The sequence below is a fragment of the Callithrix jacchus genome, chromosome 5, assembly GCF_049354715.1.
Source record: "Callithrix jacchus isolate 240 chromosome 5, calJac240_pri, whole genome shotgun sequence".
In the NCBI taxonomy this organism is placed as follows: Eukaryota; Metazoa; Chordata; class Mammalia; order Primates; family Cebidae; genus Callithrix; species Callithrix jacchus.
Genome location: NC_133506.1, coordinates 137,213,971 through 137,226,249, shown reverse-complemented (window position 1 = coordinate 137,226,249; position 12,279 = coordinate 137,213,971). Strand labels below are relative to the sequence as shown.

Below are 12,279 nucleotides of genomic sequence, written 5' to 3'. Positions count from 1 at the left end.
AGGCAGGGGATGAAACGTGGGGGTGGGACACGCCTCACAGCCAGGGCTCCTGCCCCTCTGCCCAGCCTCCAGGACCAGAGGCATGAGCCCTTATCCTCTGGGCTATTGAGTGCCGTTAGCTCCTGGCAGAGTCGCATATGCCTGCTAGGGGCTTTTTGGGAAGAATTTACATTTTAGTTCACTTTAGCACTTTGGCATTTATAGATGTAAGTTGTGGTAGTTTGCATTTTATAGTGATAGAGCCTGTAAGATTTTTTAAATTTCCTCAAAAATACATCTTGGTGTTGAGGAAAAAGAAACCTGTTACAGGAAGCTGCCTGCCTCAGGCATAGTGAGGTGGAGCCTTCCTTTCGGCTTGCAGGACAGCATCAGCTTGCTGCTGGAGGCCGTTCGGACCAGAAATGAGGAGCTCGCCCAGACATGGAAGAGGTCTGAGCAGTGGGCTACCATCGAGCAGCTGTGCAGTGAGTACCACCCGCCGCCCTGGCACCCACTCCACACAGCTCCCCACTGCCCGTCGTGCCCTGGATTCTGTACCCTAGCTGCATCCTGGCAGGTGCCGTGGATGATGAGAGGAGTACAGACTCGACCTCCCTGCTGGGCATGTGGCTGTTTCCATTGATGTGACATACATGTTGTCCAGGCCATACCTCTTAGGTACATAGCCCCGTAAATTTTATAAATCTATACATCAGAGACGTTCATCTCCAAACATCCTAGGAGCACTTTGAACATCATTGTCTTAGAGAAACAAACTTTATGGAAGTGCTGGAAGGGGTGCCTTTTGGTCTCTTTGAGACTTTCCCTTTAGTGCTGAGTTACAGCTTCCCTTGCTGTAAAGAGGAGAAACCTACAGCATTCACGTTCTTCCCGTGGATGCTGCAGAACGGACTACAGGGTTGTGTGTCTCCAGGAGCCTCAGTCACCCAGGCCTGAACAGTCCCACCCTTGAGAACTTTTGCTTTGAGTCCATCCAGCTGAGAACATCAAAGTGCCAGAGAGCTGTTACAGCCTTGGACAAACACTAGAATCCCTCTGCTCACACAGCCTTGAAAGTACATAAAAACACGTTTTCTCTCTCTCTTTTTTTTTTTTTCTTTATAGAACCAAACCTTTTTTTTTAATTTCCTTTTTTTTCTGAGACAGAGTCTTGCTCTGTCACCCAGGCTGGAGTGCAGTGGCATGATCTCGGCTCACCGCAACCTCTACCTCCCAGGTTCAAGCGCCTCTCCTGCCTCAGCCTCCTCAGTAGCTGGGATTACAGGCGCCCACCACCATGCCGGGCTAATTTTTATATTTTTAGTGTAGAGACAGGGTTTCATCATGTTGAACACGCTGGTCTCAAACTCCTGAACTTGTGATCCACCGGCCTCTGCCTCCCAAAGTTCTGGGATTAGAGGCATGAGCCACTGCGCCCGGCCAAGGTTTTCTTGTCATACAATTCTTTGTTTATTATATTTATTTTTGTAGAGACAGGGTCTCACTCTTGCCCAGGCTGTAGTGACCATAGCTCACTACAGCCTTAATCTCCAAGCTCGAGGGAACTTTCTGCTTCAGCCTTCTGACTAGCTGGGACCACAGGCTTGCGACACCACACCCAGCTAATTCTTGGGGTTTTTGTTGTTGTTTTTTTTTTTGTTTATGTTTTAAAAATAATTTTAACTTTTATTTTCGATTCACAGGGTACATATACAGGTTTGTTACCTGAGTCTATTGCCTGATGCTGAGATTTGGGGTATGACTGATCCCATCACCCTGGTACTAAGCATAGTACCTAATAGTTTTCAGCCCTTTTTTCTTTTTTCTTTTTGAGATGGAGCCTCGCTCTTTGCTCAGGATGGAGTGCAGCAGCACGATCATGGCTCCCTGAAACCTCTGCCTCCCATGTTCAAGCAACGCACCTCCCTCAGCCTCTCAAGTAGCTGGGATTACAGGCGTGAGCTGCCATACCTGGCATTGCCATCTTTATGTATATGAGTACTCATTGTTTAGCTCCCGCTTATAAACAAAATCATAGAGCATTTGATTTGCTGTTCCTGCATTAATTTGCTTAGAATAACAGCCTTCAGCTTGGATCCATGGTCCTGCATAGGGCATCATGTCATTCCTTTCCATGGCTGCAACATTTTTAAATTTTTTGTAGTGATGAGCTCTCACTGTGTTGCCCAGGCTGGTCTCAAACTTCTGGCCTCAAGCAGTCCTCCCACCTCAGCCTCCCAAAGCCCTGAGATTATACCTGTGAGCCACTGTACCCAGCCCTTTTATGCAATTCTAACAATGACACCAGTCTTTTTAAATTATTATTATTTTTTTTTGAGATGGAGTTCGCTCTTGTTACACAGGCTGGAGTGCAATGGCATGATCTCGGTTCACCGCAACCTCCGCCTCCTGGGTTCAGGCAATTCTCCTACCTCAGCCTCCTGAGTAGCTGGGATTACAGGCACTTGCCACCGTGCCCAGCTAATTTTTTGTATTTTTAGTAGAGATGGGTTGCACCATGTTGACCAGGATGGTCTCAATCTCTTGACCTCGTGATCCACCCGCCTCGGCCTCCCAATAAATTCTTTTTTGTTTCTTTTTTAGAGACAGGGTTTCACTGGGTTGCCTAGACTGGAGTGCAGTGGAGTGGTCATAGCTCACTGTATCCTCCTGCTTCAGCCTTCTGAGTAGCTAGGACTATAAGCATGAGCCACTGTACCCAACTAATGTTGTTTGTTTTTTTGCTTTTTTTTTTTTTTTTTAAAGAGATGGAGTCTTGCCATGTTGCCCAGACTGGTCTCAAATGCCTAGGCTCAAGTGATCTTCCTGCTTTGTCTCCCAAAGTACTGAGATTACAGATGTGAGCCACCATACCTGACCTTTTTTTTATTTTAATTTTTTTGAGACATGGTCTCATTCTGTCACCCAGGCTGAAGTGCAGTGGCACTTGAGGTCAGTCTCAGCTTTACCTCCCCAGGCTCAAGTAGTCCTCCCAAGCAGCTGGGACAAAAGCATGTGCTACCATGCCTGGCTAATTTTTAATTTTTTGTAGAGATGAGGTCTCACTGTGTTGCCTAGGCTGATCTTGAACTCTTAGGCTCAAGTGATCCTTCCACCTCAGTGCTGGGATTGCAGGGGTAAGCCACCATGCCCAGCCAACTCTTTAATAATAGGCAGTTCTGACTGGTGTGAGATGGTATCTCACTGTGGTTTCAGTTTCCATCTCTGATGATTAATGATGTTGGGTATTTTTTCATGGGTTGGTTGGTTGGTTTGAGACAGAGTCTCTTTCTGTCGCCCAGGCTGGAGTGTACTGGTGTGATCTTGGCTCACTGCAGTCTCCGCCTCCCGGGTTCAAGCAATTCTCTTGCCTCAGCCTCCTAAGAAGCTGGAATTACAGGTGCCTACCACCATGCCCAGCCACTTTTTTTATTTTTAGTAGAGACAGGGTTTTTCCATATTGGCCAGGCTGGTCTCAAACTCCTGACCTCAAGTGATCTGGCCTCAGCCTCCTAAAGTGCTGGGATTCTAGGCTTGTGCACACCAGACACTTAGATCAGCTCAGGATGGGTTATAGGCCTAATGCTAAAAGGTAAAACTAAGAAGCATGATGTCTCATACCTATAATCCTCACACTCTGGAAGGCCAAAGCTGGAGGGTACTGGATCCCAATTCGAGACCAGCCTACACAACATTGTGAAGCCCCATCTGTATAAAAAATCTGAAAAAAAAGAATTAGCTGGGCATTGTGGGTGGTCCACACCTGTAATCCCAGCTCCTGGGGAGGCTGAAATGGGAGGATCCCATGAGTCCAGAAGATCAAAGTTAAAGTGAGCCGTGATTGTACCACTCCAACCTGAATGACAGAGTGATACCCTGTTTTTAAAAATACAAAAAACAGTTATTAGTTGTCTTCAGGGTCTTGGGGTACACAATTATTATTTTAGGCAGGATGCAGGACTTTGGGGTTAAACACAGAAAGAGTGACATAAAAAAATTTGGTAAATTGATAGTTATCTAAACGAAACACTCGTGCTCACCAGAGGGCACTGTTAGAAACATGAAAAGGCACAGATAGGGGACGCCGGAGTCTTAGCAATACATGCACATGACATGACTTCTAGCTACAACTTCAAAAGAACTCCACCTGTTGACAAACAGAAAAAGCATAAGAAGAAGCTGGGCAGAGGGTGAAACGTTTTGCAAAAGGAGGTGGAGGCCAAGCACGGTGGCTCATGCCTGTGATCCCACACTTCTGGAGGTCGAGATGGGTGGATCACCTGAGGTCCGGAGTTCGAGACCAGCCATCTCAACTAAAAACACAAAAATTAGCCAGGCATGGTAGCGCATACCTATAGTACCAGCTACTCAGGAAGCTGAAGCAGGAGGATCATTTGAACCTGGGAGGCAGAGGTTGTAGTGAGCCAAGATTGTGCCACAGCACTGCAGTCTGGGCAACAGAGTGAGACTCTGTTTCAAAAAATAAAAAAACAAAAGGAAATGCAGAAACAGTCATTATCATTCATCATCAGGGAAATGCAAACTTAGGAGAAACCATTACACATTCATTGGTGTGGCCGAAATGAAAGAAACACAACAGTGTCAAGTGTGCTCGAAGATGTGAAGCAGCTAGAACACTCTTGCCCTTTGAGAGGCAAAAACATGCTGTCCCTCGAGAGAACTGTGTGTCAGGGTCATAGAAAGTACAGTATACAATTCATCACTTTGTAGGCCAGCAGACTCATTCCTAGGTGGTTTTTGTTCGTTTTTTTTAAGATAGACTGTCACTCTGTCGCCCAGGCTGGAGCGCAGTGGCGCGATCTAGGCTCACTGCAACTTGCGTCTCCCAGGTTCAAGCAATTCTCATGCCTCAGTCTCCTGGGATTACAGATGCGCACCACCACTTCCAGATATTTTTTTTTTTTTTTTATCAGTAGAGACAAGGTTTCACCATGTTGGTCAGGCTGGTCTTGAACTGACCTCAGGTGATCCGCCTGCCTTGGCCTTCCAACGTGCTGGGATTATAGGCTTAAGCCACTGCACCCAGCCTTGTTTTTTGTTTTTGAGATGGAGTCTTACTCTGTCATCCAGGCTGGAGTGAAGTGGCACAGTCTTGGCTCACTGCAAACTCTACCTCCCAGGTTCAAGGGGATTCTCCTGACTTAGCCTCCTGATTAGCTGGGACTGCTACTCAGGTGCATACCACCATGCCTGGCTAATTTTTGTATTATTAGTGGAGACTGGGTTTTGCCATGTTGGCTAGGCTGGTCTTGACCTCCTGACCTCAAGTGATCTGCCCACCTCGGCCTTTTAAAGTGCTGGGATTATAGGCGGGAGCCATTGTACCCAACCTCACTCTTATGTTTTTATCCAAGAGAAATAAAAACACAGGTCCACAAAGAAATTCTACAAGAATGTTCCTGGCAGCTCTGTTCATATTAGCTCAAAACTGGAGGCTGGGCTTGGCAGCTCACACTTGTAATCCTAGCACTTTGCGAGGCCAAGGCAGGCAGATCACCTGAGGTCAGGAGTTCGAGACCAGCCTGGTCTCAAACATAGCGAAACCCAATCTCTACTATAAATACATAAAATTAGCCAGGCATTGTGGCTCATACCTGTAATCCCAGCTACTTGGGAGGTTGATGCAGGAAAACTGGTGGAACCTGGGAGGCGGCAGTTGCAGTGAACCAAGATTGCACCACTGTACTCTAGCCTAGGCAACAGAGTGAGACCCTATCTCAAAAAACAAACAGAAGGCCAGGCGCGGTGGCTGACGCCTGTAATCCCAGCACTTTGGGAGGCTGAGGCAGGAGAATTGCCTGAACCCAGGAGGCGGAGGTTGCGGTGAGCCAAGATCGCGCCATTACACTCCAGCCTGGGTAACAAGACCAAAACTCTGTCTCAAAAAAAAAAAGAAACAAAAACTGGAAACAACCTAAATGCACATCCCCCAGGGAATTAGGATATCCACACAGAGAAGCACCCTCTGCAACAAAAAGGAATCAGCAAGCACAGGCTCCCTGTCACTCGCTGTGGTGCAGGAGGCATTTCTCTGAGCCTGTTGCAGCTCCCAAGGCAGCCAGGCAGTGAGGCTGTTTAGCCCTTCAAAGCATGGCTGTGGTGGGAGTGCTGTGGGGGCAGCATGGGGTGGAGGGTGGAGGTAGGGGCCGGGGAGCTTGCAGCTGCCTGCCTCTGGCCCCTGCCCACACTCTGGAGATCTCTGGTGGGCCAGAAATGGTGAGTGCTTGTGTCTCTCCCGCCCTGCAGGCACAGTTGGCGTGCAGCTCCCAGGCCTCCAGGAGTACGGAGCTGTCGGGGGCGCTACACACACGGCCACTGCGGCCATGTGGGCCTGTCAGCATTGCACCTTCATGAACCAGCCTGGCACGGGCCACTGCGAGATGTGCAGCCTCCCCAGGACCTAGGGCGCAAGCCCTCTGCTGGGTGGTACCGGGCCCAGCCCAGCCCTTCCTGAAGCCACAAGTATTGCTCAGTGTGTTCCCTGTAACTGCCCCGAAGTGGGCAGTCCTGGAAGGGCAGGGGGCTGGCTGCCCTGGGTTCCCTGACCCACTGAAGCTTCTCAGCACGTTCCTTACTGGAGAGTGGGCGCCAGCACTGTAGGCTGAATGCATCTCCAAACTGGAAACACAGAGCGGCCACACACGCCTAGCCCTGTTGACTAGCCCCCCACTGTTGGAAGGACTGCTCACCTCTACATGGCACCTGGAATTGGGAGCATAGGAAGGGGCTGCTGTCACCCAACCTTTTCTTTCTTTTCGATGCTTTTTGTTTGACCCCCCCTGCCCCCCGCGTTTTTCTGGTTGGGAGTTCTTGATTCCCGTGTCTGACTGCTTGGTGGTGGACACTCTGCCTGTGAGGGTCAGTTTCCTCTTTGGCAGCTGGTTTCTGGTGGGGACACGGTGGCCTGGACACAGCTCCCCTCTGCAGGTCGGTCTGCCGCCCGCCCTCCTCCTCTCGCCAACATCCAGGTGGTATTTTAAAGTATGCATTTGGTTATAATAAGAGTTATCAGTAATTCCTGCCCAGAACACTTTTATTTATTTTTTTTTAAGATAAAAACTGCACAAAAGGGGAGTGAGAGAGACTAGTTGCCACATCCTTCCCTCCTTTAGTGAAGCCTCCAAGGGCGTGTCCAGGGTAGTGAGTGTGGACAGGAGCACCAGTCAGTTCTCCCTTGAAGTAAACCTCAGTGCCTGAGACTTTTCTACCAAGCCACACAACTGCAGCAGCTGCAGACACTGCAGGCTGAGGAGGGGCAGTGACGGGCCTGCCCTGAGGCTGCCCTCTAACGGCCTTGGTGGGAGAGCTGGGTCTCCGTACCGATGCTCTGGCCCTCCTCAACATGCTGCTTCACCCCACTGCACCGCCTGGCTGAGGGCATTAGGAGCTTTGCCTCTTGTGAGGGCCATTTGGGACCTCTCTGGGGCAATGGGCAGTTGATAATGTACCGATGGAGCATTCTGGGCAATCTGGAACAGCACCTGGTGGGGTCCTGCGTGTGTGCTATGTGGGCTCTGGTTTCCTCTGTGGCGGGGCCAGGGCACAGCTCTCACCCAGGGAATGGGGGGCATCTTGATGCTGCTTTGCCTTAATGATGGCCACATCTGGACTGCACTGCACCCATGGGAGAGGCCAGCCCAGCTACAGACTGTGCTTAGGGACTTCTGTATCCACCCTGGGGGGTAAGCCCATGTGACCCTCCCTCATTCTCGGCACTGTGGACAGAAAACACCTATTGGCTTCTCACGTGGCCAGGGCTGTGGCTGGCACCTCCAGGTCCGCCTGGCATGGGACACCAAGTAGAAGGCCTAGGCAGTTCATCTGCTCTTGGGACCAGGGGCCAGTTGGGTTGGGTATGATCATGGCAGAGCTGTCCTGGAGGATTAGGAGGGATGGAGAGGAGCTGGGCTGAAGCGGACTGCTGCGGGTGCAACTCCCAGTTTGCCTGCTGTGGGCTGTCTGCTCTCCCTCCTGACAGCTGTCATGGCTGAAGTTTTGTCCTCTGCTGTCTCCTCTGGTCCCCTGAGATCAGCTGTGAGCTAGGTGGCCAAGGCTTCTTGTGTTGCTTCCCTGTGAGTCCAAGGCCTTCCCCATCACTGGGCAGGGACTGGACAGCACGGATGTCTAGAGACCTTGCCACATCGCCAGTTCCTCTCCCACTTGCTCATCCTCCGCCACATTATTCCAGCTTCCTTTTCACCTTCACCAGCATTTCCCTTACTCTCAAATTCTGGCATCTACATCATTCATGTTTTGTCTTTTAGCTAAAGAAAAAGAGTTGGTGATTTGTCTGCTTCTGGTTTTGAGTTACTCTTTGTTCAGTAATGCACTTTATTTTATTGTCCAAAGAGAGTCAGAGCTAAGCCTACAGGCTTCGGGGTGAGCCCTGCCGTGAGAATCCAGGCCCTGGGAGGCTCAGCCACCTTCTCTTGTGGGAGGGAGGTCTCAGCCCCACCTTGCCGCCTTACCTGCCCTTGGTATGGACACACCCTTTTATGCTACCAGCAGCATAACCCAGTGGGGGTGACTGGGTGCACACCTGCCCAGGTGCAGCTGCCAGGCTTCTGGTCATGGCCACCTCTAACCAGGCTGCTCCTGGGACACAGGTGCTCCTGCTTCGGCTCTGTTTTGGCTTACAGGTGTGCATCACTGGGCTTGGATTCGCATTACATTGACCGCAGCCCTGCAGTGGAACCTAATAAAAGCGCCTGAAGCAACTGCCTGCTCCCGGTGTGTCCTTCCTGTGCACTGAACTATTGTCTGGCATCTGTTCATTGGGCGGTTTGATAACTTGTCCCTAAGATACCACTGTCTTTTTATAACAGTATGGACTGTTATAGGAGGGGACCCTCCTTTCCCAGCATGTCCCTCCCCACCTTGGCTTGTCCATGAGGAGGAGGAGATTGTATCAGTGCTGGACAGCCTGGCCACCCTTGGGTCCCTCTTCCGCTTCTGCCCCACTTGTCAGCCCTGCGGCCACTCCAAAATCACAGCTTTGTGGACAGGTGCACATGGCGAAAGAGCAGGTGAAGGACAAAGCCCAGACTGCACAGGGGGCAGCAAGGAGTGAGGCCTGGAGGCTGACATGCTGCCTGCGCTTGAGCTGTCTTTCGCTGTGACTGAACAAAGTTCTAGAACAAGTTCCCTCTGACCCTCAGGTAGGAGCCCTTGCATCCACTGTTCAGCACCACTTTGTCCTGTGCCCAGTGATTCATTGCTGCCTTGAGCAGTTACTAATAAACAAAAACCCCAACTAACATCTGAAGGGGCACCTGGGGTAGAGCAGCCACAGTGCAGTTACCAAGGGGGCCTGGCTTCTGGATGCCAGGAGTGAAAGGGTGGGCCCCAGCACCCAGCCTCCAGTCCTGCACCTTCAACACAGTGCAGTTCACTCCATTACCCACAGCTCCTGAGATCGCTTGAGCCCAGGAGGTTCAGGCTGCAGTGAGCTGTGATCACAACCCAGACTGGGCTGTGGAGTGAGACTATCTCAAATAAGACTTATCTAACATAAGAGTCATGGCATGCTTACGTGAGAGGTAGTGAACGTCCTTGGAGCTTTCATCCTCTCTGGTTTATGTAAAGATAAAAGCCAGACATAGTGGCTCACACCTGTAATCCCAGAACTTTGGGAGGCTGAGGCAGATGGATCACCTGAGGTTAGGAGTTCTGGCCAAAATGGTGAAACCCTGTCTCTACTAAAAACAAAAACAACTAGCTAGGCATGGTGGCGCACACTTGTAATCCCAGCTACTTGGGAGGCCCAGGCAGGAGGATCACTTGAACCTGGGAGGCCAGAGGTTGCAGTGAGCCAAGATTTCGCCCCTGCACACTCCAGCCTGGGTGACAGAGCAAGACTGTCTCAAAAAAAAAAAAGTGGTGGGCCCAGTGGCTCACACCTGTAATCTGTAATCCCAACATTGGGAGGCCAAGGCTGACAGATCATTTAAGGACAGGAGTTTGAGACCAGTCTGGTCAACATGGTGAAACCCAATCTCCACTAAAAATAGAAAAAATTACCCAGGTAGGGTGGTACACATGTGACTGTAATCCCATCTACTTGGGAGGCCAAGGCAGAATTGCTTGAGCCCAGGAGGCAGAGGTTGTAGTGAGCCAAGATCATGCCACTGCACTCCAACCTGTACAACAGAGACTCTATCTCAAAAAACAATTTAAAAAAAATGGTTCTTGATGCGAATCCCCCACGAAATCAAGCAAATTGTACTGCTTAGAAACAGAACTCAGGCCCAGGGTACAAGACCAGCCTGTGCAACATGGCAAAACCTCGTCTCTGTTTAAAAATACAAAAATTAGTCTGGCGTGGTAGTGTACACCTATAGTCCTAGCTACTAGGGAGGCTAAGGCAAGCGGTTGGCTTGAGACTGGGGTGTTGAGTCTGCAGTGAGCCGAGATTGCACTGCTATACTCTAGCCTCAGGGACAGAGTGAGACCCTGTTTCAAAAAAAAAGGTGGGTCCCCACCCCACCTTCCTGGTCTGTTGTCACTGGGCTGTGCTGCTCTGGGGAGAGGTCCCTCAAGTGGGCCCTCCTCACCCTCAGCACAGGCTGAAGTTTTGTGGTTTCTCTCCCCTCAGTCTGACTCTAAAATTGTTAGACTCCTTCGTATAATTTGTCCTTAGGGAGATGCACCTTCAAGCTGGGCGTAGAAATGCAGTGTCCAGCGGTCCACTCTGCTGTCTCAAAGGTTTCTGCTAGGAGTGTGTGCACTTTTCACACCCACAGCAGAGAGGCTGCCTCAACCCATCACCCTTCGACAAACATAGGTGGGGCACGGCACAGCCCAGCAGCTGATGGAGAGCCGCCCTTGAGTCCTTTCCTGGTATCTAACTCACCCCCTTTCCTCTGGAATCCATGCTTGAGGTCCCCCTCACATGACTGTTGATCATAAATCTTGTTGCAGAGAGAAGCTGGGCTTGGCGTGGGGTCAAGAGCCTGCCAGCCACCAGAAAAGAATGGAGTGGGAAGTGAAGTAAACTGCAGGTTGAGGCTGCTGGTTTAGCGGGCCTCCTCCCGCCTCCGCTTCCTCCTCCACGTGATCGTGATCATTTCTTCTAGGACAGTCTTGGCATATTTCGTTCCATATAGAAGAGATGGCCTGGGAGGACTGGATGGGAGCTGGTGTATGTGAGCGAATGACTCACAGGCTTCAGAGGGTGAAAACTATCGGTCAGAAGACCAGCGGAGAATCTCTGCCAGGGAAATTCACAAGGACGGGGGATCTGCACTTTCTGAAGGCCAAGTGGGCTGCCCCTGGCCCCAGCATCAAAGACAGCATTTCCAGCCCAAACACCTTCAGAACAGTCCTGGCTGAGGAGAGAGGAGCAAGAAACCGACTCCAAGTGCCACATTTGAATCTGTCTAACCCAACACCCAGAATTAGATATGCTTGTTGCCTTAGGGTCAGTCCCCACCCCAACCACGAAGAGGGAGGGGTAAGGACGTTTACACGTGGTGCTTTGTGCTCCGGCTGGTGCACCCGGACCTCACCATGTCTGTCTAACTTCCGAACCCAGTTTTGCAGCCCTGCCCCTCAAGTCTCCCTCAAGGGTGTCTGGCCTTGGCGCTTTTCAGATTGGCTTTTTAAACGGAAGGAGGTGGGCCAGGGCGGGGTTCTTTGGTCTTTTACTTGTGAAAGGTGTGCCTGGTTTGCTCTCTTCCGGGTGTGGAGGTGTCCGTGCTGCAGGCCCCTCCATGGACGTCGTCTGGTCAGTACCTGTCTCCTGGAGGAAATGGAGACCTGCCCAAGAGGGAGAATGTGGAGGTGTCTTGCCTTGGCTCACAGTCATTTTCTTTGTTGTCCTCTGCCCCCCAACCCAGAAACCCCATTGGTGTACTCGCTGTCCCCACGTGTTCAGCCACGGAGGGAGAGACGCACTTCCATCTAAGCTGGCTCACACAGCTTGGCCATGAACGTGGGGGCGGCCGGGGGCGGCTCGCGGAGCACAGGGCAGAGACCCATCCCTTAGCGTGACAAGAGCCGGCGCTGCCCCACCCCGTTCCTGGCTGGAGTGCGCTCCGGCAGGATCCAGCTGCTCTCCGAGAGAATCCAGGGGTTGACGCAAAAGCCCTGCTCCCGGGAGAAGCCCTAATGGAGCGGGATCTAGACCCACCCAAGAGCAACCTCTGCTCGGCCAGGCCCCGTTTCCCCACCCTGGGGAACCCGTGCAGCAGCTGGGGCCATGGAGCCACCGAGGGCGTCCACCAGTCCCGCCGGATCGACCCCGACGCACGGCGACGCAGCCTCTGGGAAGGATCCCCT

The 12,279-nt window shown here is 51.3% G+C and overlaps 1 protein-coding gene across 11 annotated transcripts in view; it reads left to right on the top strand.

The window, feature by feature from the left end:
* NPLOC4 (NPL4 homolog, ubiquitin recognition factor) overlaps nt 1-8,718 on the top strand; it is a 75,407-nt gene extending 66,689 nt beyond the window's left edge. For 4 of the 11 annotated variants that reach the window (XM_078374948.1, XM_054256602.2, XM_054256604.2 and 1 more), the window contains 2 exons: nt 362-464; nt 1,814-2,314. In XM_078374948.1, coding sequence (XP_078231074.1) covers nt 362-464; nt 1,814-1,977 — 267 coding nt within the window. In that variant the 3' untranslated portion in view covers nt 1,978-2,314. Of the gene's footprint in view, nt 1-361; nt 465-1,813; nt 2,315-6,246 lie in introns of those variants that run through there. The other 7 variants (XM_008997898.4, XM_002748836.5, XM_035302088.3 and 4 more) reach the window with 3 other exon arrangements.
* Nucleotides 8,719-12,279: the final 3,561 nt, after the last annotated feature.